At 31.5% G+C, this 26,021-nt stretch overlaps 3 protein-coding genes and 2 non-coding genes across 5 annotated transcripts; 3 read left to right on the top strand and 2 right to left on the bottom strand.

Annotated features, from left to right (window-relative positions):
* Nucleotides 1-111: 111 nt before the first annotated feature.
* Nucleotides 112-925, top strand: LOC108826169 (auxin-responsive protein SAUR36-like). The gene has a single exon (XM_018599552.2). The coding sequence runs from the start codon at nt 266-268 to the stop codon at nt 746-748; it is 483 nt and encodes a 160-aa protein (XP_018455054.2). The 5' UTR covers nt 112-265; the 3' UTR covers nt 749-925.
* A 4,569-nt stretch (nt 926-5,494) lies between these two features.
* On the top strand, nt 5,495-5,568 carry TRNAN-GUU (transfer RNA asparagine (anticodon GUU)). Its single transcript has one exon. It is a non-coding gene; the product is annotated as a tRNA-Asn (tRNA).
* A 3,042-nt stretch (nt 5,569-8,610) lies between these two features.
* On the top strand, nt 8,611-8,683 carry TRNAA-UGC (transfer RNA alanine (anticodon UGC)). Its single transcript has one exon. It is a non-coding gene; the product is annotated as a tRNA-Ala (tRNA).
* Nucleotides 8,684-15,068: 6,385 nt separating this feature from the next.
* LOC130499442 (methionine aminopeptidase 1B, chloroplastic-like) lies at nt 15,069-16,081 on the bottom strand. Its single transcript, XM_056993518.1, has 4 exons — nt 15,728-16,081; nt 15,623-15,664; nt 15,437-15,508; nt 15,069-15,327 (listed from the first exon to the last, which is right to left on the bottom strand). The coding sequence occupies exons 1-4, from the start codon at nt 15,857-15,859 to the stop codon at nt 15,232-15,234; spliced, it is 342 nt and encodes a 113-aa protein (XP_056849498.1). The 5' UTR covers nt 15,860-16,081; the 3' UTR covers nt 15,069-15,231.
* Nucleotides 16,082-19,647: 3,566 nt separating this feature from the next.
* On the bottom strand, nt 19,648-20,551 carry LOC108826129 (pectinesterase inhibitor 9). Its single transcript, XM_018599506.2, has one exon. The coding sequence runs from the start codon at nt 20,521-20,523 to the stop codon at nt 19,906-19,908; it is 618 nt and encodes a 205-aa protein (XP_018455008.1). The 5' UTR covers nt 20,524-20,551; the 3' UTR covers nt 19,648-19,905.
* Nucleotides 20,552-26,021: the final 5,470 nt, after the last annotated feature.

Below are 26,021 nucleotides of genomic sequence, written 5' to 3'. Positions count from 1 at the left end.
AGATTACAAAAAAATGAAAGCGAACAAAAATAAAGTATTTAAAATGTTGAATTTGGAAAACTATCCATCAGTCTGCAGTCTGCAGTCTGCACAAGTGTACATCTAAAAATACACGTATTACTATCCAAACTCCAAAGGCCATAGCTCAAAGCCATATATATAGAGATTGCTTCTTCAACCGTAAAACAAACACAGAGCGACCAAAATCCAAACCAGACTTCTTGAAACTCGATTTCAGACAAACCATTTCACTGTCAGAACAAGCATGAAGAGAGTCAGAGGTTTCAAAATTGGACATAGATCAGTCAAGATATTCAAATGGATCCGATCAAGAAGAATTCAAACAATGAAACGTCAGCACCGGTCACGAGTTACAAACCCGATCGCTGGAATCCGCTCACTAGCACGGTGTCTAAGCCGTGGAGCCAAGAAACTGTGCGCTGGCAAGAAGATTTCGGGCCAGGGTCAGATCCAGCTGGGCAAAGATCCAAAAACGGCTGTTCCGAAGGGACACTTGGTGGTTCACGTCGGCGAATCAGACGGCGACACGCGGCGCGTTGTAGTGCCGGTGATCTATTTCAATCATCCATTGTTCGGAGAATTGTTGGAACAAGCGGAGCGGGTTCATGGGTTCGATCAACCTGGCCGGATCACGATTCCCTGTCGGGTTTCTGATTTTGAGAAAGTTCAGACGAGGATCGCCGCATGGGATCATTGCCGCAGGAAGAGAACTTACAAGATTCTGTAGTTTGACATTTCTAGTTATTTTTAACTGAGGGTAAAAATAGTCAAAATATCAGAAGGAGAGAATAAAGAAAATATAGGATATTTGTTAATATTTTTAGTTCTTCTTCTTGTATTATACATTTATACACGGCATGCCGATTCATAATTGAAATATTGTTTTTATTTTTATGCATTTCTTTTATCAAAAGAGAACATAGTTAATACAAGTGACGATTTATCTGTGATTTTCAATTTTATTGTACCATATGAAGAGTTGATTGGTTAGTTTGTATTGCGGTTAGACCATCTTTATTCCGGGTTATTAGGGGGTTTCTTAACCCGGAGGCCCCACAAAAACCATAAAAACCGATCACAAAAATAATGAAATAGGACCGATTATGGAAGGGTTTTTGCACTGTTTGCGGATTTCACCGACACGTGACGACTTACGATTGGTTCGATTTTTAATTTTAATTTTTTTAGACAAAAAGTTAAATAAAAAATAAAATAAGAAACCTTGAAACGGTTTCAGCATTAAAGATGTTCTTACCACAAATTGTACCCGAGATCGATAACTAACGAGGAGTCAATGTATTGAAACCTGACTCGGATCTGCGGTTGAATCAGTAAATCTGGGCCGGAAAAAAAAGAATCAGTAAATCTGGTGACCCAAAATAAATATGGTTTGAGTTTTATGAAAAAATAATATTTAAAAATCCAATAAAACCCACAAAAACTCGTTAAAACCCAGAATTCGGTTACTGGTTGAACCAATAAATAACTTTTATTTATTATTTTATTTAATTTAAAAATGAAACGATCATTGATACAAATAACCAAAATTAGTTAATTTAATTTAGTGTTAGTTAATTTTTTCTATCGATAATTTATTAATGATTTTTTATTTCTTACTAATTTTAGACTTGAAGTTTAATTTTACTATTCACAGTAGACATTTAAATATTTATGAACTTTTAAGTTTTGATATTTTTTGTTAGATGTCATAACTCTTAACTTGTTACAAAAACAATTTTGGTAGTCTAAACTATTTTTTTGATATTTTGTATGTCAAATGAAAATAAAATATAAAAACTAAAGTTGAGTATTTTCTAAATATCCAAATTATTATTTTATGTTTTATAAAATATCTAGAAAATACGTAAATTTAGTTTCTATATATCTATTTTCACAGCTAATATATTATTATATAATAAAACTAATTTATTTATTAACCCACAGTTCATTTGCTGTTGACCCGATAATCCAGTTATCCAGAATATCGTCCAGTTCAGTATTCGGGTCGGGTTTAAAAACATTATGAGAAGGTTTTTGATATTGTAATCCATGTAAAAGAATTTAGGTTTTTCTTTTACTCTTCTATAAAAAAGACAGCATTTAAGTTTTTTTTTTTTACCAAAAACATTCGATTGGAGAGGAAGCAACTGTCAGACGGAGGAGGACCAACCACTGGCCACTAGAGCTTCGACAACCACCGCTTAGCCTCACCAAAAAGGAGATCTCGTCGTTTTTTTATCTCTTTTCGTCGTTTTCTTGTGCCTTCTACTCCTGTTCTTCAAGATCCAGCAAAATAGTTAAGTAAGGAAATCCTAAACACTATCTTTTAAGAAACAATTACACCACAAGACATTTTTATGTTTTCTATTACAAAATAAGACACTTTATGCTACTAAGGTAGTTTTTCCTAACTATTTTTCAATTTCTTCTTTTTTCTAAACGAGATAAGTAAGTATGCAACTAACTTTTTGGCTAACTAAAAATAGTGGGTCCCATATATTTTCTTCTTTATTTTCTCTTCTTGAGTTCTTTATTCTTCTTTTTGTAAAATGAATGTTGTTTTTCCAGAATTTTTTTTATGGAAAATATGTTTATAATCAGCATCTTTGTTACTCAATCTATATTTTGAGATCTGTCAACATATAGTTTTGAGAGTCGTCGCTGGACAACATCAAAACTCGCTCGTGTTGTACACATATACACTCTTGTTCATGTACACATGTACACGCTTGTTCGTGTACACCCTAGCAAAGTTTTCCAAATACACAAAAAAACCTTAAAAAACCAACATCAAGGAATGAGGTTTATAATCAGAGCATTACACAACTCAATAAAATAATATCACTAATATCTATATTTGCGAGTTTTTAACGTGTATATTTATATATAAAACATTGATAGTTGCGGCGAGTTCCAATCTCCGTTCACTATGTCATTCGCTGACGCCCCAATCAGTAACCCTTCCTCCATTGCCATTATTATATCTTCGTATTCATCATCTGTGATTTCTCACTAATATTTTGTTCTCTCCCAGTTATCGTATTTGCCGTAGAAAACAGAACACAGATCGATGACGAATAAGAAGTTTATTAGAATAACTCGGTGGTGACTCAATCAGAGTGAGTTAGATCCAAGTTTTCTTATATTCGTTTCAGGAAGAATGGTATGAAAGATACTGGATCTCCTCACCACGAAGAAAGACTCGATGGTCAGTCAGTCGGATCTCCGTATCCAAGGAATGCACCAATGATCTCCTTATCTCAGTCGGTTCCAAGTTTTCTTATCTTCGCTTCAGGAAGATACTAGAGTAACTTGGTGGTGACTCAGTCGGATCTCCTTATCCAAGAAGAGTTTAAGGTAAAGAATGTTCCAAGGATGTTTCTCGTGTACATGTATCGAACACCAGTGTACATGTGGACATCGAACTCTGATGTACATGTGGATAATGAATATTGGTGTACATGTGGATATTGTACTACAGTGCTTTGAGATGAATTGTGTTGTACATGTATATACCTTGATACATGTATAGCTTCATACATGTAAGTACCTCGATACATTGATAGCTTGATACATGTATAAACAAGGACTTCTCAAATTACAAAGAATCTCCTACACAAATTTTTGATGTGTTGTTCATATTTCATATACAACTACTATTCTTTTGATTCACTTATGTGTACACATGTACACCTCACATTTTGTACACATCCAAGTCGTATAGCATTGATGTTTTGTTCATATTTCACATGTACACCTCACATTGTGTACACATGTACACCTGGAATGTACACCTCACTTAGGTGTACACATGTACACCTCACATTGTGTACACATCCAAGTCGTATAGCAGTATATATGTGTACATGTAACTATCATTTAACAGTATATATGTCAAACGTTTGCGAGTAAAAACTATGTGTACACCTTTAACATGTGAATTTTTGCACAAATGAATCGGTGTACATATGGATACTAAAAATTTTGTGTACATTGGTTCATGTACATATAAACATACATGAAACGTATATACACATGGCTAATATTTAAACGATAATAATGTATTTCATGGTTTTGGCTTTTCATTTTAGATTAGATTGCATTTGCATACTAATCTTTAAAAGTCGGGATTATACTGCACAATTAGAAGTGTGGAGCCAAATTGAAAAGCAACTGTCAAACCTATAAATTTTAGGGCCAAATTGTAAATAGTTGAAAGTTAAAGGACCACTCGTGCAAATATAAGAAACTTGGTTTGTGAATGGATCCCTTTGAGGTTTTAGTCGTTCAACAGATCGGATCAATCCCTTTGACCGTTGACGAGGAAGAGAGGTCACAGAGGAAATCACGATGGAGTTTGACGAGTCACCAAATTAAAGATGCGGAAGAAGACGAGACGCAAAGGCGCGGAGAATGACCACCTGGTGATGACAGATTGCCGACTCGCTACGAAGTAGGAGTTCAGAAACAGAGTCGAAAACTGAGTTCAGAAAATCGAAGTGGAGAAGAAGAAGAAGATCGAAGTGGAGAAGAAGAAGCCACAATAAAAAATAATACACGTTTGGTTCAAGGTTCAATTAATTAAATCCAAAAAAAAAAAATCAAATCTGGTTTAGTGGGTCCAACAAAAGTTTTAATATTTAAATTTCAAAAATAAAATTAGAAAGGTCCAACTAAATAGAAACTAACAAACGAGACTCAATAGAAAAATGTATTCAGTTACATCCCATCAAAGTCAAGTTATCAAAAACTACACCACTAGCAGAAACTGTCTTAACATATAATAAAAACTTGAAAACTTTGTCTTGCAGTGTAAAAAAACTCATCTTTTAATTCTTTCTAGTTTTATTAATCTTCTATATCTTTAATCTGGGGTTTAGATGGGAAACCAACCCTTTTTCTTATAGATATTTGGTTCGTGACGAACTATAGAACGAAGACTTACATTGTTTCATATCCCATCTCGCAAATCTAGATAAAAGTGAGAGTTTGTTGCAATCTCTATCTTCTTTTTCTATTATTATTTTATCCATAGTAAAAGTATCTAGGTTGATCATTCATACCTACAAGTATCTATATGCATACATGTATCAAGTTGAGCCATTACGTGGTGTTTTTTGATCTTAATAGGTTTAGTTTTGTGTTGAATCTTAGAGATAGCATTTTTCATCTTCTTTGTGAAGTGGCTATTTCATTGTTTGGAAATATTTTGGCTGATGTGGCATGCATTATAGGGTTTTAAAATATCCCCTTATATATCAAGGAGATTGTCAAGTGTTACCTTATAATCGATGTAAATAACAAAAAAATTTTTTATAATTATATCTTCGTTCGTCTGCTCATATTGTCAAGAAGCCTCAGTTAGCCATCAAAAACTTGTTATATTAATTCTACTAACCTTGCCAAGCTTCACTAGCTCGGTTTCTTCTTACATTTAGCAGTAATATATAATGGTGAACAAATAAAGCATGAAGCTTCAGTAGCTCAGTTGGTTAGAGCGTGTGGCTGTTAACCACAAGGTCGGAGGTTCAACCCCTCCCTGGAGCGTTATCCTATTTTTTATTAACTTTCTTCGTTGGAACGACTTTTACAACGAACATTATCGACGTAGGGTATTTTTTTTAAAATTTACAGAACTCTCTCGAGGTCGATTCCCTCTTCTTCAGTGGCGGAGAAGCAAAAACCAATACGCCACCGCAAATAACCATGTTCACGAAATGAATATTTTTGTGTATAACTTGTCAGTATGTGAACTTGGATTTACTTATTGCTGAAGACTAAGAAGTTTTCAGAAGAGGTAGCTTTCTTCATTGGTACTTGGATTACGTTTTCATGTGTTGACTTTCCAAGTGATTTGAATTCGTTGGTCTATGTTTTACTGCATTGGGCAAGTTCTGATCAGAGAGTTTGTTGATCTGGATCATATATTCAACTTATGTAATTTTTTTCCTGCCTTTTTGGAATGTGAATTTTGAATCATCAGTACGAGGCTGCGGAGAGGGCGGAGAGCGTCATTTCGACTTCAAGATGATCGCAAGAACTCTAGTTATAAAAGGATCTGCACTAGCGAAATCTAAATTAATATCCAAAATAAATACTTCGAGCTTAATTCAGAAACTTTACAGAAAGCTCTTACATTGCATCGCATTCTTGAAACACTGAAGAAACTGGACGATGTTGTCAACATCGTATGAGGAAACATGGAATCTTAGCGAGTACAGCAACAGAGTGATAAGCTTGATAAAGTGGATGATGAGTTATCAAACGAAGCAGAGCCTTGAGCTGAGGCAGAAGGTTTGACGTTGAAAAGTGTGAGAATAAATAGAAGAGCTTGGTTTGATAAAAAAAAAAAATCTTTAGAGTGGGCAGCGGTGCTGTTCATAACAAAGAAGAATCATATGATTTAGGCAGATGACTTCAACACGAACTTCTATATGTGTCAAGTCAACAAGTTCCGTAAGGATACCTCCAAAATCTTGGTGGTTTAAGTAAAAGTTTGAGAAGATTATAAAGGGGAGGTTCCACGTCCAGCTTCCTCGTTTCAAGAATATGTGATGCACTTAGATTTGATTGATTACATAAAACAGGAAAAGCTTTTGTCGTTGAAGTACAAGCTGAGACAAGATTACATACAGGTGGAGAAGAGCCATGGAATGGATTCTGTTTCTTAATTGTTTCAGTGCCGAACCTGAATCTATTTTTCTGGTACTTTGCAATTGCTCACACTAGAGGTTATTTTGCTGTGTGGTATTGCTGTAAAGAACGAAAGTTGCATGCAGAGAGTTGTAGTATTGTTCACGGACAGTGTCATCATGGACAGGTAAGGGACGAGTTATAGGACACAACGAGTATGATGTTTCAGCAACATTGTGATTCGAACAAGTTGGCGCTAGTCTCGCTATGTTTTGTGGTTACAGTGATTCATTTTCACATGGGATCATATCAAATATTTCCATAGATACAGAGACTAAGGCTATTCCGGGAGCTGTTTAATGTAATGTTGTGTTGCTGCATAACAATGTGTGTCCTAAAGTTCAGCTTATGTTTGGAGAATATAGCTTTTGGGCGGTAAATGCAACGCAACTAAGACAAGTTGGAAAGAAAGCATGCACATGCTTTAGGAGGGAAGCAAACACACTGGTTTTGCAGAGACATTCGCAGCCCACACAGCAGGAACTAGCTTGAAAAACAGCTCAGGTGAAGTGAGAACTCGCAGCTTCTCCTTAATGAAGGACGATTTGAAGTTTTGAACTTGCTAAATACACTTCAAAAAACAAAAACGAGCATATTATGTGAGCATTTTAAGGTTTTTGCTTCTGTCATTAGCTCAGACACTATACTGCAGAGAGTTTACTGCGTATGGCACCGGTGGAAACAAAAGTTCTTTATTATTGCAGAGGACTGACTACATTGGTCTTCTCAGCCATGAAAACACATATCAAGAACGTCTGAAACATCATCATAGGAACTAGGTGTTGCTTGATGGTGTTAGAAATTTCTGCTTCTCTTTTATTAGTAAAGCTATGTAATCAGAGTCAGTGTGCAGCGAAATTCGCGGCTATATTATCTTTCAGGAGCGTGGAGCAGATAGACAAAGCGAACCGGGAGAATCTGACCCCATAAGAATTGAAGGAGATACAAGCAAAGGCAATGCAAGATCAAGGCCGGCCCTGGGATAAAGCCCGTGAAGCAAAGGCTTTAGACGCCAAAGATTCTTTATATTTTTGGGGCGCCAAAATATATTGATAACTAGACCTCAGGCTAGGGTTGTGCAACATTTCCTACTCCCAGCTTAATGCAGGTTCGATACCACCATTTCTCATTCCTTTCTTTTATGATATAATTAACAATTAAGATTTGATTCTTTAAATATGGATCTGGTTACTATTTAACAACCTATTTTCTTTTATCATACATAGTATATTAAATAATTCAATTAGACAACTTATTTTTTGTCTTTTTTATTATTATTATAGTTGACATTTATTTTCTCTTTTCTATATCTTTGGATGGATATTTGTTATAATGGTTATGCGCACAACATACTATATATCAATTATTTTAAATTATCACCTATTCTTGTTTCTTGGTGCTTTGTTGATTATTTTTTTTGGTAAAATCATTCTTAATTATTTTGTTGGAATATTTTGTTCTGCCATGTAAGTCTTCATTTTCTCTCTTTTTGTAAGGTTTTATATCTTTTTTCTTTCTAAAATGACATTGGAACAAACAAAAAATTGTTATAATGTTTTAATTTTAAAATTGATGAAAAGTTATATTTTCATTTAATAATGTTATGATATCTTGTACTTTATTTTTAAAAATAAATTATGTTTTAATAGTTTTATATTATTTATAGTTTTAAATAAAAAAATAATATGATGAAGGGGCATCAAATTTTCTTTACGCTTTAGGCGCCGTAAATGTCCGGACCGGCACTGTGCAAGATCCAGAAGTTCAGAACATATGGCCTGATACAGTGAAGCAACAGATAAATATGGAAGTGAAAATTGTGTCTAAGATTTTATCACGAACTTACAATCTGAGTTTGATAAATCTTTAAATGTCACAGATAAAGGATGATTATTTGGGGATGTAGCTCAAATGGTAGAGCGCTCGCTTTGCATGCGAGAGGCACGGGGTTCGATCCCCCGCATCTCCAAAGTTAGTTTTGTTTTCACTTCTTTCCTTTTTCATTAAAAATGTTGGTTGATTTTCAAGAGAACCCAAAAGCTGCACAGTAGCATATGAAAAAACCCAGTGGTGATGAACAAGATAAAGAAGCTGGTTTGTGCCGGTATTTTCATTTTTGATAAATAGGTTATTACTAAACCGTAATCAGTTTAGTATGCAAATTCTTTCCGTGTTGTTTAGATATTTGGTTAAAGAATTTCTCATTTGGGTAGGTTGGGTCATGTTTTGTTAGTTATTTTAGAATGAATCAAGGGTGTTGTCTTAGTTTTTATTTTATTTTTACGTCTTGGAATCTTTTCCAAGAATCAGAGTTCAAAATATAAAGCTAAAAAGCTGTTAATCTTGTTCCTGCTGCATCGGCTTTATGCACGTTATGGTGACTTGAGATCTGTACGATCTATCCAGACCATTAACCAGTTTTTTTTTTTTTTTGACGAACAGACCATTAACCAGTTTAGAGCAGCTTTTCTATAAAAGGTGCACTATATCGTTTAACGAGACACAAAGTGGTGTTTGTGGAGCGGAGGGTTTAGGTGCCTCGATTTCGTTTTGGACCGGCTGAAGTTTGATGTTGTCTGGTTTAATCACAACTACACTTTCATCCGCGCATGCGAGGATTATTGTTTTAAAATATCTTGGATGCGTGGGTTATTGTTTTAAAATATCTTACTATTTATTTTTCATGTTAATATTAGAGTTGGATAAAAAAAATAAATCCAAAAAATTAAATCGATCCCGATCCAAAAAAGTAGTATCAAATCTGAACCGAAATTGATTAGATATCCAAATTATTCAAAATTTCGGGTAATCAGAGAAGCGAAACCGAATCCTATCCGAACCGAAGTATTTCAGATACTCGAATGTATCCAACTTAAATTTATATACTTATATATATTAATTAAGTTTAGATTTAATGTATATAAAAACATCAAGAATATATATGGTACTTTAAGTTGGTTTAAATACTTGAAAATATATACAAATAGTCAAAAGTAAATATCTAAAATAGTTAAAATATACTCAAAACACCAAAAATACTTAAAATAATCATTGATTTTCTATCCAAATATCTAAACCAAACCAATTTATATGTTAAGTTTAGGTATTTTGACATATGTTATTCACATTTATATGTAATATATTATTATGTTTATATATTTTGAGAAATTTAAAGTATATAATGAATTATAAAATTTTATAAGTAATTTAAATGAGTTATCTGAATCTGAACCGAACCCACAAAGATCCGAACCAAAATTTATAAATATCTGAATGAGACTGAAATCTTTGACCCCAGAAAACCAAAATCCAAACAGACCTGAATCGAACCCGGATAGGTACCCGAACGCCCACCCCTAGTCACTATTATAAATCATATATGCATCATCATGTAACTAATCGTATTTTATATGTACCATCATATAAATAATCACATATATTATATTTTTAAAATTTAATATGAAATATAAAAACCATAATTTAAGTTGGTTTATGAAGTTGGACTTTGTATTTTATTTTTCTGATATATATTGAAAATATTTTTATAATAATGGTTATTGGACAATATTTTAGTAAAAATAAAATTTTAAATATATAAAACATTTTTTATCTAAAGTAATCATAGAAAATTAAACTTTATATACATATTTCAAATCAAAATATGTATATACATATTTTTTTGAATCAATTTTTAATATAAATCAACTTTAAATTAATATTTTGATTTGAAATATGTATATAAAGTTTAATTTTCTATGATTATTTTAGATAAAAATGTTTTAGGTAATTAGATTAGCTAGTATATTATAAAGCTGGTCCAAATATATAGTTTCTCATAATATAATGTATTCTCATTTTTTAACAATATAAGTTAATTTTTTTTAGTATACTGCTATTCATGTTTCCAAACAAACCTAATTTTTTAAAGAGTTATCCATGTTTCCAAATAAATCTGTTTTTTTTAACTGTTATCCATGTTTCCAAACAAACATCATTTTTAAAACGGCTATTCATGTTTCCGAATAAACCTAATTTGTATTTCAGTTTTAATAATATAGATTTAGTCTTATGGTCGGAATCCACCGGTTACTTGTTAATAAGGGTTTCACATGAGATCTGGCAGATCTTAAAAATGGTTTACATAAAGAAATTTTATACATCTTAGTGACCTTAATTTTATCATTTTGACCGGTTTTCCAAATTGAAACAAGCTAATTGAAAAAGAGAATGAATTTTCCTAATAAATTTTACTAGATCCTGATCCCGGAATAGCGCGGATCTGTGTTTTCAGTTTTTATTTTTATAAAATGTTATATCTGTAATATATAATTGTGTATATAATTTTTATTTTGAAATCTGACTGGGGCTCGAGATCAAACCGGTAAATCTAATGATCAATATATATTATATGATTGTTTTATATAATTTGTGTTTTGAAATCTGATTCGGATGCGAAGTCAGACCGGTAAATCCGATGATCAATATATAATCCAGTTTGGATTTTAGAAATAAAAATATTATACAAAAATTTGAAACCAAAAAAAATCATTAAAACTTAGAATCTAACTACATGTTCGACCACTGGTTAATCCACCCATAATTTTACAAATCAAGTGATGAAGATTACATTTGGAAACAAAATATAAATAATTTGGATGTTTGTTATTCACAATATCTCTCATTTAGTATAAAAAGCAGCCGGATTGAACATGGTAAAATTTATTTGGAAACATATTAGTTGATTTAGTAATATCGAATATTTTAATCCGTATGTTTTAAATTCTATTTTATATGTATAATTAATATTCCACATTGATTATTGGTTTGGATACACTTATAAAGATATTCCGTTTGGATTCAGAATTAATTGATTTGGTATATATAGACGGTTTGAATTCTATACATAGAGAATTAGGGGGGTGTATTCAACCGAGAGTTTGAGGTGATTTGTATTAAAATGACAAATTCACTGTTATTCAAACATGAATTTTAAAAACTCATTTAAAATCCACTGTTATTGAACTTGACATTTTATAAAGTACTCCGAAATCCACTGTTATTGAAAATATTTTAAGTTGTGGAGTTTTAAACTTTTGAGGTGATTTTAGGGTATTTGGGTGGAGTTTCTTAGTTAAAAAAATTAAAACTCAAATCCCATAGTTTTAGGTGATATTCTAGAGTAGTTTAACAACAATCACCTAAATCTCTGCAACTTATTAAAATCATCTAAAACTCCATTAAAAATCAAATCACATCAAATGTTAAATTGAATACACCCTCCTTAATATGTATAGATATCTCAGTTATGCTTACAATAATATATAAGTGTCAGTAAACTTTATATTATACGTTACATTAACTATATCGACTACTTTTAGACATGTATATCTTGATTGGTTTATTAAAGAAAGTTGTATATTGCTCCAATTCCAAGTTCCTTTGATTTGTTTGCAGGATAACAATGAATATTTTCGATATTGATTTAATATAGAAGTGAATCAGGTGTCTTTTTAGTTCAAAATATATTTTAAGAAACTCCATTAATTGTTGACAAAAGAAAAAGAAACACATTAATCTAACTGGAAAATACAAGTATTAAAATAGAAAATTTAATTTAATTTGTAGTGGCATGATAATGTAAATAACTATGAAAATTAAGGGACAATTTTAAATGGTAATTTTCTTTTAATAATACAAATTTGGTTGAATAACAAGTACACAACACAATGGGAAGTGAAAGGGAAGCAATAGCACTAAAAACATCATAAATTATACATTTAAATGCATGTTTTGTAAATGAGGCAATAAGCTAGTTTTCTATCTTTCACATATGGTACCTAATTCGTGTACATGACCACTCTCAAGTCCACTTCTACCAGGGCCGTCTCAAACTTTAGACATACCATGTTCAAAATAAAAAAATAAGATCCTTTTTAACAATCTGAAATCTTTGATTTTTTTTTACAAAATATGATTATAATATAAAATAAATTTCATCAATTTAATTATTTTATATCTAAATAAAATCATTTTCTAGTTTTAATGCAAAATTATTGATCAAATAATTGAACATGATTCTTAGCATCTTTCAAAGCAAAATCATCGATCAAATCATCATAATCTATAAATATAGTAGAGTAACAAAACCTGGATAGTAAGCTATATACTCTTGATTGGACAAGTCACTTTTTTTTCTTGTCAACAAAAGTTGTACGCTAGTTTTCTTTTTTTTTGTGTTTGCTATTTCTAATTAGAAAATGGTGAAAAAAATATATTTTGATATCTGTATTTATAATCACTAATTGACAATTGTTTCCTAGACATAATCAATTAGGGGGAAATTTCATATATACACTTTATTAAGTACCATTTTCATATATATACTTAGAATGAAGACATTTTCAAAAATACCTAAATCATTAATAGACAAAAGACAAAAATAGCCCTATCAAAATTCTAACTTAATCACACACTTTCTCTCTCGGCATGCGATGAGATTGACGATGGTGATAGCGATGAGATCCAGTGACGACGGCGACAGCGATGAGATCGAGCCAGGGCAATTAGATCGATTGCATCCTCTCTCATGAAGCAAACTGAGCGACTATGGCGACGATCGACATAACCAATGACTCGTCGATAGTTGGACTGGCGATGCAGATTCCATCTTCAGGAGTTGTTGTTTGGAAGATCAAAATCAAGAGCACTCCTGGATCTGGCGAGGCTCTCTTGAGGGGTCAGGTCAAGAATCTGTTGTAGAAGGTTGAAGAAGAAGAAGCACATCTTATTAAAAAGATATCAGTTGAATCTCGTCCCTTCATCCATCTCGCTACTTCTCCCATGGGACTCCTCGCTCCGACTCCGGCCAACACCCCCACAAGTTATCGATGGAGTGCAGATTGTGATCACATCTCCCGTTGTTTCAGGACAGCTCAGAGCAGCAGCAGCATCATCTCAGGTAAGCATTATCAAAGATTTATTTTGATTATCCACATAGCTTCGATTGTGTTTCCTCAATGCACTTCTAATGTTCTTCGACTCGTATTCACCAAATTAACCAACTCTCTACCAATTTTGTTTCTTATTAAAGAACATCATTCTCTTATAGTTTTTTATAAGGCCTTATAAAAAGGTATAATTGAGCATTGAGATGATTGAGCATTGAGAGATACTTGGGGTCTCTGTTGATGTTGTGAGTTGCTATCATTTTGTCTTTCAGATACCTAGGCCATCGTCACAGTTGGATTAGTAGAAAGTTCTTGCTACGCCAAGACGCAAGTTGCAACAGGCGAATACTGTGGGTTGAGATGGTCAAGAGAACCAGATGAGGTGGAAGTAGTTATGAGTGGAATCTCGAAGCTACTGGTCTCTCAGTTCACTAACCTTCAGTCTGGTTCTCAGAATAAAACTATTGATGTATGTTTATAAAAGTTTATAAAACCAATCATATAGATATATGAAAATGTTTTGTATATAAATCATTTATAAGAGTTTATAAAACCATTTATGAACCATCTATAAATTGTATAGGAGCTTATAAAACCTCGTATCAACCAAGTTTATAAAACACATATAAATATTTATATAACTATAATTCTGAAAGAGTTGTTTGGAGGGGTATGAGCAAGAGATTCTCCATTCTTTACAATGGAAAATAGCTGAAGAACAGCAAAAACTCTAGCAGTAGCAGCGGTCTATCATCCAATGACTCCAGCAGGCCTGCTACTTCCAAGGCTTCAAGCCGAGACAATTTTTGCTGTCTCTCAAGGGAAGACGTGATCCGCTTCCTTATAATGGTTTATAAAACAATTAATAAGACTTTATAAGAGTTTATAAAATTAAGCTATAAGGCTTTCTAAATAAATTATTAATGTATACTTCATTTTTAAGAGTTTATAAATTCAGTCTATAAGGCTTTACAAGGATTATAAATAATTTATAAATGTTTATAAATCATTTTTAAAGATTTAAAAATCATTAATAAACCCTTATATATCAATAGTATATATATTCTCCTATAAATGATTTATAAACCTTTATAAAATCATTTTTAAGGTACAACTCGACGGTTTATAAGTCTTTATAAAAAGTTTTAAAACAAGAGTTGACGACTTATAAGTCTTTATAAACAGTTTTAAAACAAGAGTTGACGATTTATAAGTCTTTATAAAAAAAGTTTTTAAACAAGAGTTGATCGCACATATCTATAAGAACATATAAATGTGTGTAACTTGAGAATTCTTGTGAGGGATGCTAGAAAGAATGAGTATAAGCAACTCAAAAATAATTTATGAAAGTTTTAAACTGATTTATAAGAGTTTATAAATTGTTTTTATGAATTTTTTTGTCAACTGAATGATAAGTGTTTATGAAGTAATTTATAAAGGTTTATAAACTGATTTATAATGGCTTATAAGCTGATTTTTCACAGCTATAGCCTTGCAAAATATTCAAACTCCATACTTAGACATTAAATTTTTGTTTACTTTTGGTGGAAAAGCAAAAGCACGGTATCTATCAGTTCAACACCAAGCACATGCACAAGCTGGTTTTCTTGAAGCTTGCTCCATCTTTACAAACGGCTATTCCTTTCTCCAAGCATTCCTCCGTAACCTTCCAGAACAATAAACCAACAAAAATTAGCACACTAAACAGAATCCATTTATTATTAACAATGCAGAGACAACACAATGAGAACAAAAGAAAAAAAAAGAAAACTAACCTTTACAAGCTGTTTAAAACCTTCACTTACTTCTCCACAGAAGAAAGTTCTTGATGTATCTCCATGGTAACCCTGTTGCAGTTTCAAAATCCACAAATTTTAATATATGTCTCAAGCTTTAGTGACTTAAAACAGCGTGTAAGTAAAACTGTCTACAGAGAAGTGAAAGAAGCCAAAAAGACTTACATCCAAGTAAACCGTGACATCGATGTTTATTATATCTCCACTCTACAATAAGATACAACAGTGAGTGGTAAACATATAAAATCCATTAAAAATCACAATCCAAACCTGTAGCTGGCGAGAATCTGGTATCCCATGACACATACACTCGTTAATTGAAGTACAAACACTTTTAGGGAATCCACCATGCCGCTGACTTCGTCGTCCCGGATCGATCAGCGGCGGAGTCACTGACAACATCCTTCTTCTGCTTCTCCGGTGGTCTCAATTCGATAACTTCAACCGGTTCTGAAAACAAATTGTAAACCGGATTTACTCTGACCCCCCAAAAAAAATCCCCTATCCGAATCTACCAAATCTCTGCCTCTTCCGTTGCAGTTCCCAAGGCAGAGAACAGTGAGAGAGAGAGAAAGAAGTCGAGAAAAAGAGAGAGAGAGAGAGAGAGAGAGAGAGAGAGAGAGAGAGAGAAGAGAGAGAGAGAGAGAGAGAGAGAGAGAGAGAGAGAGAGAGAGAGAGAGAGAGAGAGAGAGAGAGAGAGAGAGAGAGTGCTTCCATGGAATCCGAACCAACGGTTGCTGCCTCTGCACAACCACCACCAGCAGCAGCCACCGATGATCTCCAATCGAGCAACACATCGTCCTCCTCAGCCGAAGCCGCCGTGCGTCTGATCCACACCATGGAGCAGTGGCAACTTCATCTCCTCGACAAGACGGTCCCTCACAATGGAGAAGGAGAAGAGAATCATGTCGCTACAATTGTATAACTATTCAAGGGTACAATTGTATTTTGACCATTAAAATTTTGGTGGTATAGTTGGTTAGTGTATAATTGAAAAGTGGTATAAGGGAAATGGTATTTGTGGCAATTTCCCATCAATTAGTATATTAACTTTATATACTACCATTGAATATTCAAACACACATTAACAACTATTTCTTACTTTCCAAAATATATAATTGATATAAATACTAATTACTTCCTAATTTATTGCATTATTAGTTGGTTATATAAAAAAAATAAAAAATGTAATTTACATTTATTGGTTGTAAATACAGAACCTAAATTTAAATATAGTTATTGTGATCTTTTAATAAAAATATTATTTTAAATTTATAACTATACCTAAAACAAAAAAAATTATAGACCCTCTAAAAGTTTTGGACCATGTTCGACCGTTCCACTTGCACGTGCTAAAAGACGGCCCAGACTTCTACTTGTGCTATTACTTTCCCAAAAGCTAATAATTTGAAAGTTTATTTAAATTAACTAAAGAGCACTCAAATAGCCTAACAATTGATAAGATCTTCCCACCTGCTCCCAAACTGCCAAAAGTTATGTAGCTTATGTGTAAAGAGGTAATGCATTCTCTCATCATGGATATATCACAGGTTATTCAAATCTCATTATGCTCAACCTTTATATCTGTATGTTATGACTTTTATATATAATATAAAAGAAATAAAAACTTCAAAAGCAGCACTTGTCATTTGAGATGGTTCAAAACGGTAGAAGCACAATTCAATTATTTACGATTCTTGGCATATATGATTATTTGGAAGAATAGCTTATTCTATAGTTTAATTTCACTTAATATGTTTTTTTCCCGCATAAATCCGAAAGTATATTAGAACCAGTTAATTAAGAACCCTAATTAAAGTAATTAACTTAAAGATAAAATAAAGTAATTAACTCAATCGGTTTGATTAAGAAACCCCAACCCCGAATACAATGAGTAAATTTGAGAGACCTGGACAAAAAAAAAATAGAAGAACACTTTTTTGATATTGTCAATTGGGCTGTCAAAGTCCATTTGGACTGTCCAAATAGACACACCAGTCCAAATGGACATTATTTTTTTTAAGCCCAGATTGTACCAGACTAAATTGTCCAGACCAAATTGGCCAATTTCAAATGGGCATTCCGTAAAGCCCAAATACAATCTCTACTTTAACATCCAAAAAATTCATTTTTAACAAAAAAAAACATAATTTCATTGTTTTTTAATTCAAAAGTATAGATACGCTTTGGCGAGAAAACTTGATTTTACGGTTTTTACGGGAAAACTCGATTTTACGGTTTTGGCGGGAAAACTCGATTTTACGGTTTTGACGGGAAAACTAAAAATTCGATTTTATGATTTTGGTGAGAAATCTCAATTTTACGGTTTTGGAAAAAAAAAAACTTGATTTCATGGTTTTGGTGGGAAAACTCGATTTTTACGATTTTGGCGGTAAATCTCAATATAACGGTTTTGGAAAAACTCGATTTACAGTTTTGACGGAAAAACCCAATTTACAGTTTTGACGGGAAACTCGATTTTACGGTTTTGACGGGAAAACTCAATTTTACGGTTTTGGCGGGAAAACTAGACTTTACGGTTTTGGCGGGAAAACTCGATTTACAGTTTTGATGGAAAAATTAGATTTACAGTTTTGACGGGAAAACTCTAAAACTCGATTTTAAGATTTTGGCGGGAAATCTTCATTTTACGGTTTTGACGGGAAAACTCAACTTACGGTTCTGTCAAGAAATCTCGATTTACGGTTTTGGAGGGAAAACTTGATTTTTGGCTCAAAATAAAATCCTATGACTTTTGTATCATTTGGCCGCCCATGTCCATTTAGGTTAAGACAATTAGATTTGGGTCTAATTGGTTAAACCCAATTGGACATTTTTATTTGTTGGTCTAATTTGGTTTAGTCCAAATGGGTTTGGACATGGGTGACCAATGACATGATGTCCAAATTGACATCCCTAGATATTGATGAAGACAGTTTGTTCTCTAATTATACGAGCAGAAACTCCATATCTCCGTTTCTTAATTGTGCATTGTTCCCTTGTTTGTAGGATTGGTTAATCATCCACTTATGTATCTTCCCTTTTGTTAGAAGTGACAAGATAATAATTGAAAACTGAACTTTGAAAGCAGTTTATCGCATAAGCTTTTGGGAGTATTGGGACCAAACATGTATATATTGGCACACTGCGCCATGATGTGGGTTGGCCAAAGCTTTTGGAGGTCGAAAACGATATCTTGTTGTTTTAATAACTTTTTTTCCAGTTCAAACTATAATGATAGTCTATGAAATTATTAGGGGTGGGCAAAAAAATGAACCGAACCTAAACTGATTCAAACCAAACCAAACTAATTATAGTTTATTTCGGATGAAGATGTTCTAGAACTGAATTAACCAAACCGAATCCGAACCGAACCAAACCGAACTCAAAACTGAATTCATAAAATAATTGAAGTTCCACTCTTACTACCTATAATATTTATACTAGGCTCAAAGATAATAATCTAAAATAAGTAGAACAATTTTGCTATATTAGTTTCACATTTAAATACAAATAGTTTAGTGATTTAGTATCAAAGATTTGATTAAAAAACATCCTCAATTATTATATGTAAACCGAAGGCACCTAAAATATAAACTAAATTTCGCTAAAAACAAGAATTCTCCATAACATCTCTTTCTCTGTGTCTCCTACATAATTTTCTATTTATTTTAGTTGAATTTGGTTTGATTATTTTCTTATAAATTATTTTGTGATTTTTAAAAGTTTTTGTTCAATTTTATATTGAATTTATTCCACGTAGTTTATTTTTTATTGTGACCAATGTGATGATTTCATGATCATGTATTGTTTCAAAATTTGATTTCTCTTAAAAATAAACCAAAAGAATCTGAACTATATACAAACCGAACCGAATATAAACTGAACCGAATGTAAACTGAACCGAAAACAAACTGAACCAAAACCGATCTAAATCAAATAATTATGGTTTACATCAGCTGGAAAAAATCCTAGAACTGAATTAGTCACACCAAACCGAATCCGAACCGATAAAATAACCTTTTCCAAAAAATGATCCTAAGCAACGGTTTAAGGCTCTAAAACGTTGATCTTTGCCACTGAATCTTTTAGAAGTACATAATACACAGTTATATACTTTTGTTAATTTTTTTTTATTAAGTCTTTGTTAAATATTTATAGTCTCCAACATTTCGTGGCCCGGCTATGTATAAAAATAAGAGTTTTAGTTAAATAAAAACGAGTCGATCTAACTCGTAATTTCGTGCCTTTTTTTTCTTTCATAAATCCAGTCATCATCATTGTCAACTCTTTTCAACACCATGGTAAAGGCATAAACATCACAGTAATACATATACAAATACATAATATCACTAAAAGACATAAAACAAAACCAGAAGGAAAAAAAAAAGGAAGAAACGACATAACCTTATTTAGGACCGAATATTCCTTGAATTCATTAGTCGAGTCTATAATTTATGAGCTGCAAACCGGTTTACAAGAGCCAAGGCATTACTAGTAACTCGAGCCACATGAACAACTCTTCTTCTAATCGCCGATTTCACCACACCATCCATAACCTTTCCATCGAACCCATCAAGACACGTTGTCTCATCGGTTAAAGCAGCACTAACCCAAGTTTCAACGTTACTTAGCCGCCACAAGAACTCATCCCGACTACGACCAGATCGACCCACTTGTTTCATTTCCCTCATTGACTGAGCCAACATCCCTAAGCCATCTCCAAGATTTTCAACACAATCCTTAACGGCTAAGTACTCTCTGCGTTTGATTCTTCTTGCTTTGGTCAGCTTAGCTACATAGACAGTTGTGGACCGAACCCGGACTAGAGTAACGGCTAAAGCGGTTCGAGCTAACCGGTTTTCGTTGTGGCTGATCTTGCTGGCGAAAGGCGCGAGGCATTTGATGCAGAGTTTAGGGTAACGCGTGGTGTGGCATGAGGATACAATGAAGTTGATGCTATTGTTAGGGTTTGGTGATGATGAAGTTTTGGCTATGGGGGATTGAGAAAGTAGTGGAAGAAAAAGTAGAATGCAATAACAAAGATGGGTCAGCTTTGGTTCCATTTTGTGTTTGTTGAGTGTTTCAATCCACTTTATATTAATTCCGGAACATTACAACATATATTCGTAGCCACGTGTCATTCATTAAGATGATTTTTAGAATGCTTAGAAAAATAAGTTGGTTCATATAAATATACTAGGATAAAATCTCCGCATTGGTGAATTTATATGAAAATTATTTAAGAAATATTGTATGAAAAATAAAATTTATTTTCTTGATCGAATTAATACTTTTGGCCCTTAAACAATTTTTTAAAAACTTTTTTGTTAATTACATTATTTGTTTATTGATGAGCTGATCCCATTTTTAAAAATATTTTAGGTTCAAAATAACTTATTACATAAGAACCTAACGTTTAGGCCGGAGAATCTCAGACCTACTATTGGTTACAATGAAACTATGCGAGCTCAGTTTTATATCATAACTTAGCAATTTAAAAGTTAATTATGGTTATAAAAAATTTACATTCACGTGTCAATCCTATCTATCTTTAATATTTTTCTCTTTTTATGTCGTTTTTTATTTTGGTTATTGATCGATATAATATTGATTTTAGATTTTATTCTCATTCTGTTCTTTTGTTTTGGCCTGAGATTTAGAAATATTTAAGATTTAAAATAATTAAAAAGATACATACTTAGGTAAAGATTTGCGTTTTATGCAGAATAGATATTTTATATTTATTTTATGTTTTCTGCATATTATGAAATAATAAAATAATAATTATATAATAAATAACTAAGATCAGTTACTATTATGTAATAAATTGGCATGCGCATATAAGTTAAACAATCACTCTTGTTTGTTCGCAATCATTTTAGGGTAAATATATCAAAATGATCAATATTATCGGGGAATTTTTAAAAATACCACTTTGAAGGTACCATTATTCATCTTTACCACCACTAAAGACACATTTTCAAAAATACATTATTCATTAAAAGGTTAAAACACTCTTATATCCTTGTTTTATATGCTTTTCAAAAATTCTAACCCCAAACTCTAAATCCTAAACCCCTAACTCTAAACCCTAAACCCCAAATTCTCAACTCTAAACCCTAAACCCTAAACTCTAAACCCTAAATTCAATACCCTAAACCTTAACCCCTAAAACTTCAACTATAAACCCTAAATCCTCAACTCTAAACCTTAAACTATATACCATAAACCCTAAAACATAAAATCTAAACCCTAAACCTTCAAATCTAAACTCTTCATTAAAAATGGTGGTAAAAGTGGTTAGTGTAAACATGAAAAGTTGTACTATAAAAATGGTATTTTAGCAATTTCCTAATATTATCTATGTATATGATGTATAATTAAATTTAAATGATATTAACCTAGATATATAGTATATTTATAATATGGATATATCTATATATATTAAATGATGTTTCTACTCATATGATTTTATGATTATTTGCATATTTGTGTACCAAAATCTTACACCAACAATTTTTTTTTAATGTGGGATGTTTAGTGGTTTCAATAATTCATAATCATTTAAAAAGCCAATGAAGATTTTAAAATTAAAATATTAACTTTTAAATATATGTTCGTGCAAATATCAAATATAAGTATGTATTTTCATATGAGGTGTAGTTTAATTTAAGCGATATGAAATATATATATATATATATATATATATATATATATATATATATATATATTAACATAAACTCCTATTAAAATAAAATTATTTAGTCATATGGTTTTATAATCATCTAATCTATTAAAAGGTGAGAACAAATATAAACTACCCCTTAGTTTTCACAATTATTTACAATGACATGCCATTGAAGTTATTAATTAACTTACTTTTTAGGATTTTTTGTTTTTTATGTATAATTAATGCATTTCCAAAATCGAATTCTAACTAAAAAATATGAAAACAATAATTAAGAAACATAACATATAGTATTCATTGTTTGTTTCCTATTTTATTATTTATGTGTGTGTTTTGAAATAATTAATAAACCTAGCTTTAAATAGTTAATGAAAAATATTGTTTTTAAATTTATGTAATTATGTTTTTATTATTTATTATTATTAACTAAAAATAAAAGTCACATAAAAGAATTGTTTATATATTATAGAAATATACTATGTTACATATATATTGAAGAAGAAGAACTCCACTAATTTTGATCTGTACATAGGCAACCAGCCATCTTTCGAGCAACAAACATGACTTTCAGCTATCTCGGGCAGATTCAGTGTGTAGCTTTTCCACTGTAAAGGATCGAAGAGATCAATCGAGTTGCCACTGTAAGGAATGGACATAACCCACAGATACTTTTTAACAACCCGAACATACTCAGTTACGCCATGCCTTGCAGACAGCAGATGCAAGGATGTTATCTTTTAACAAAAGATATGACAGTACCAATTCCAAAGGCATGATAAGGTCAGCAAAAGTGAGAACCGAATTGCTCCAAGGCCCATTGCTGTTGTTGACATCTTCTTTCGATTTATATATATATAGATAAAAAAACTTTAAACCAACGAACTTATTATATATATGGGGTTGATTTTGGAACCATAGCACATGAAAAATATATTAGGTAAAGATGTTTCAATTAATATTAGGTAAAGATGTCTCTAATTGAAAGCAGGTAAATTAGGCTGTATAACATTCCTAACTATTTTAGCTAATTAAAAAAATTTCTAACCAAGTTTAAATCCATATATTCAGTATCTTCATAATCTTTGGTATAACAATAATATTTAGAAATTTAAACAAAAATCAATTAAAATTAAATATTATACTAATAAATCAATTAAGTTGACATATACAATCGGCGAAGGCTGTTATGATCCTTCCTAACATGATTTATAAAATATTTTCACAGTACATATACCTTTTCTATTTTGAAAACTATGGATACATCTATATAAATTGAATATTCTATGGAATAAATTTCCTAAAATATTTTTGTTTTCTTACAAATGTTATAACTAATGTATCAATTTTTAATACCATACTAACTCATATTTATATATTTACTTACTTTTAATTCAGAATTTTTTATAGATATTTTATACATAAATATAGTTATACAAATTTTGGATTTGTTTATATTATGTCTAATAAATAACAGTCATGAAACACACGCGCTAGTCAGACACCTCTACATTCGAAGATAGAAGCGCTTCTCTAGGCAATGGAATGCATGAGGAATCTACGACAATTTGATGTCACATTTGCAATGGATTGTTCTCAGTTGATGAAAATTGTTTCAGAACCAAAAGAGTGGCCAGCCTTTACAAGTTATTTGGAAGATTTTACGAGATTTAAGAGAAGTGTCAACAGTTCTAGAATCTGTGAATGATGTCTGAGATGTTGGAGCATTAGTTCAGTGGGGTAAAGAAGATACATAAGATGAAGAAGAAAACTCTAACTCTGATAAGACTGAGGCAGTGGAAGTTACTGCTGAACAGCCTAAGGAAGATCAAAGTAGTGCTCAGAACGTTCATCGACGTAATTGGAACGATGAAGGAAGAAGAACTTGTGGTGTCAAGATGAACTTTAAAGAGATGGTTTAATATACTTATTTTGTTTCTATCTTTGAACCAAAATATCATTTTGAGGCACTCGTTGAAAAGGTTTGTATCCAGACTATGCAAGAAGAACTTGAACAATTCATCAGATATGAAGTATGAGAACTTTTAGAGAAGTCGACAAATAAAAACATTGTGGTAACCAAATAAATTTTCAAGAAAAATATCGATGAGAATGGAGTTTTTGTCAGGAACAAGTCAATGCTAGTTGCTTAAGGATACTCCCAGATCGAGGGAATTGACTTTGAAGAAACATTGCTCTAGTAGCAATACTTGTGTCCATCAGGTTGTTCATCAGAATGACGCGTATCAAAAGAGCATAAGGTGCAGTCTCATCAAGGGGATATCGATCACAAGACACATAGACTCTTACGCATTCAGATTTATGATCACACGACAGTGTTATTTCGATTTTTTCCTCTCTATTTTCTCGTTTTAAAATATCTTACTATTTATTTTTCATGTTAATATTAGAGTTGGATAAAAAAAATGAATCCAAAAAATTAAATCGATCCCGATCCAAAAAAGTAGTATCAAATCTGAACCGAAATTGATTAGATATCCAAATTATTCAAAATTTCGGGTAATCAGAGAAGCGAAACCGAATCCTATCCGAACCAAAGTATTTCAGATACTCGAATGTATCCAACTTAAATTTATATACTTATATATATTAATTAAGTTTAGATTTAATGTATATAAAAACATCAAGAATATATATGGTACTTTAAGTTGGTTTAAATACTTGAAAATATATACAAATAGTCAAAAGTAAATATCTAAAATAGTTAAAATATACTCAAAACACCAAAAATACTTAAAATAATCATTGATTTTCTATCCAAATATCTAAACCAAACCAATTTATATGTTAAGTTTAGGTATTTTGACATATGTTATTCACATTTATATGTAATATATTATTATGTTTATAGATTTTGAGAAATTTAAAGTATATAATGAATTATAAAATTTTATAAGTAATTTAAATGAGTTATCTGAATCTGAACCGAACCCACAAAGATCCGAACCAAAATTTATAAATATCTGAATGAGACTGAAATCTTTGACCCCAGAAAACCAAAATCCAAACAGACCTGAATCGAACCCGGATAGGTACCCGAACGCCCACCCCTAGTCACTATTATAAATCATATATGTATCATCATGTAACTAATCGTATTTTATATGTACCATCATATAAATAATCACATATATTATATTTTTAAAATTTAATATGAAATATAAAAACCATAATTTAAGTTGGTTTATGAAGTTGGACTTTGTATTTTATTTTTCTGATATATATTGAAAATATTTTTATAATAATGGTTATTGGACAATATTTTAGTAAAAATAAAATTTTAAATATATAAAACATTTTTTATCTAAAGTAATCATAGAAAATTAAACTTTATATACATATTTCAAATCAAAATATGTATATACATATTTTTTTGAATCAATTTTTAATATAAATCAACTTTAAATTAATATTTTGATTTGAAATATGTATATAAAGTTTAATTTTCTATGATTATTTTAGATAAAAATGTTTTAGGTAATTAGATTAGCTAGTATATTATAAAGCTGGTCCAAATATATAGTTTCTCATAATATAATGTATTCTCATTTTTTAACAATATAAGTTAATTTTTTTTAGTATACTGCTATTCATGTTTCCAAACAAACCTAATTTTTTAAAGAGTTATCCATGTTTCCAAATAAATCTGTTTTTTTTAACTGTTATCCATGTTTCCAAACAAACATCATTTTTAAAACGGCTATTCATGTTTCCGAATAAACCTAATTTGTATTTCAGTTTTAATAATATAGATTTAGTCTTATGGTCGGAATCCACCGGTTACTTGTTAATAAGGGTTTCACATGAGATCTGGCAGATCTTAAAAATGGTTTACATAAAGAAATTTTATACATC

Source organism: Raphanus sativus, chromosome 9, assembly GCF_000801105.2.
Source record: "Raphanus sativus cultivar WK10039 chromosome 9, ASM80110v3, whole genome shotgun sequence".
NCBI lineage: Eukaryota > Viridiplantae > Streptophyta > Magnoliopsida > Brassicales > Brassicaceae > Raphanus > Raphanus sativus.
Note: the sequence above shows the minus strand (reverse complement) of the source record. Positions and strands in the feature narration are given on the sequence as shown.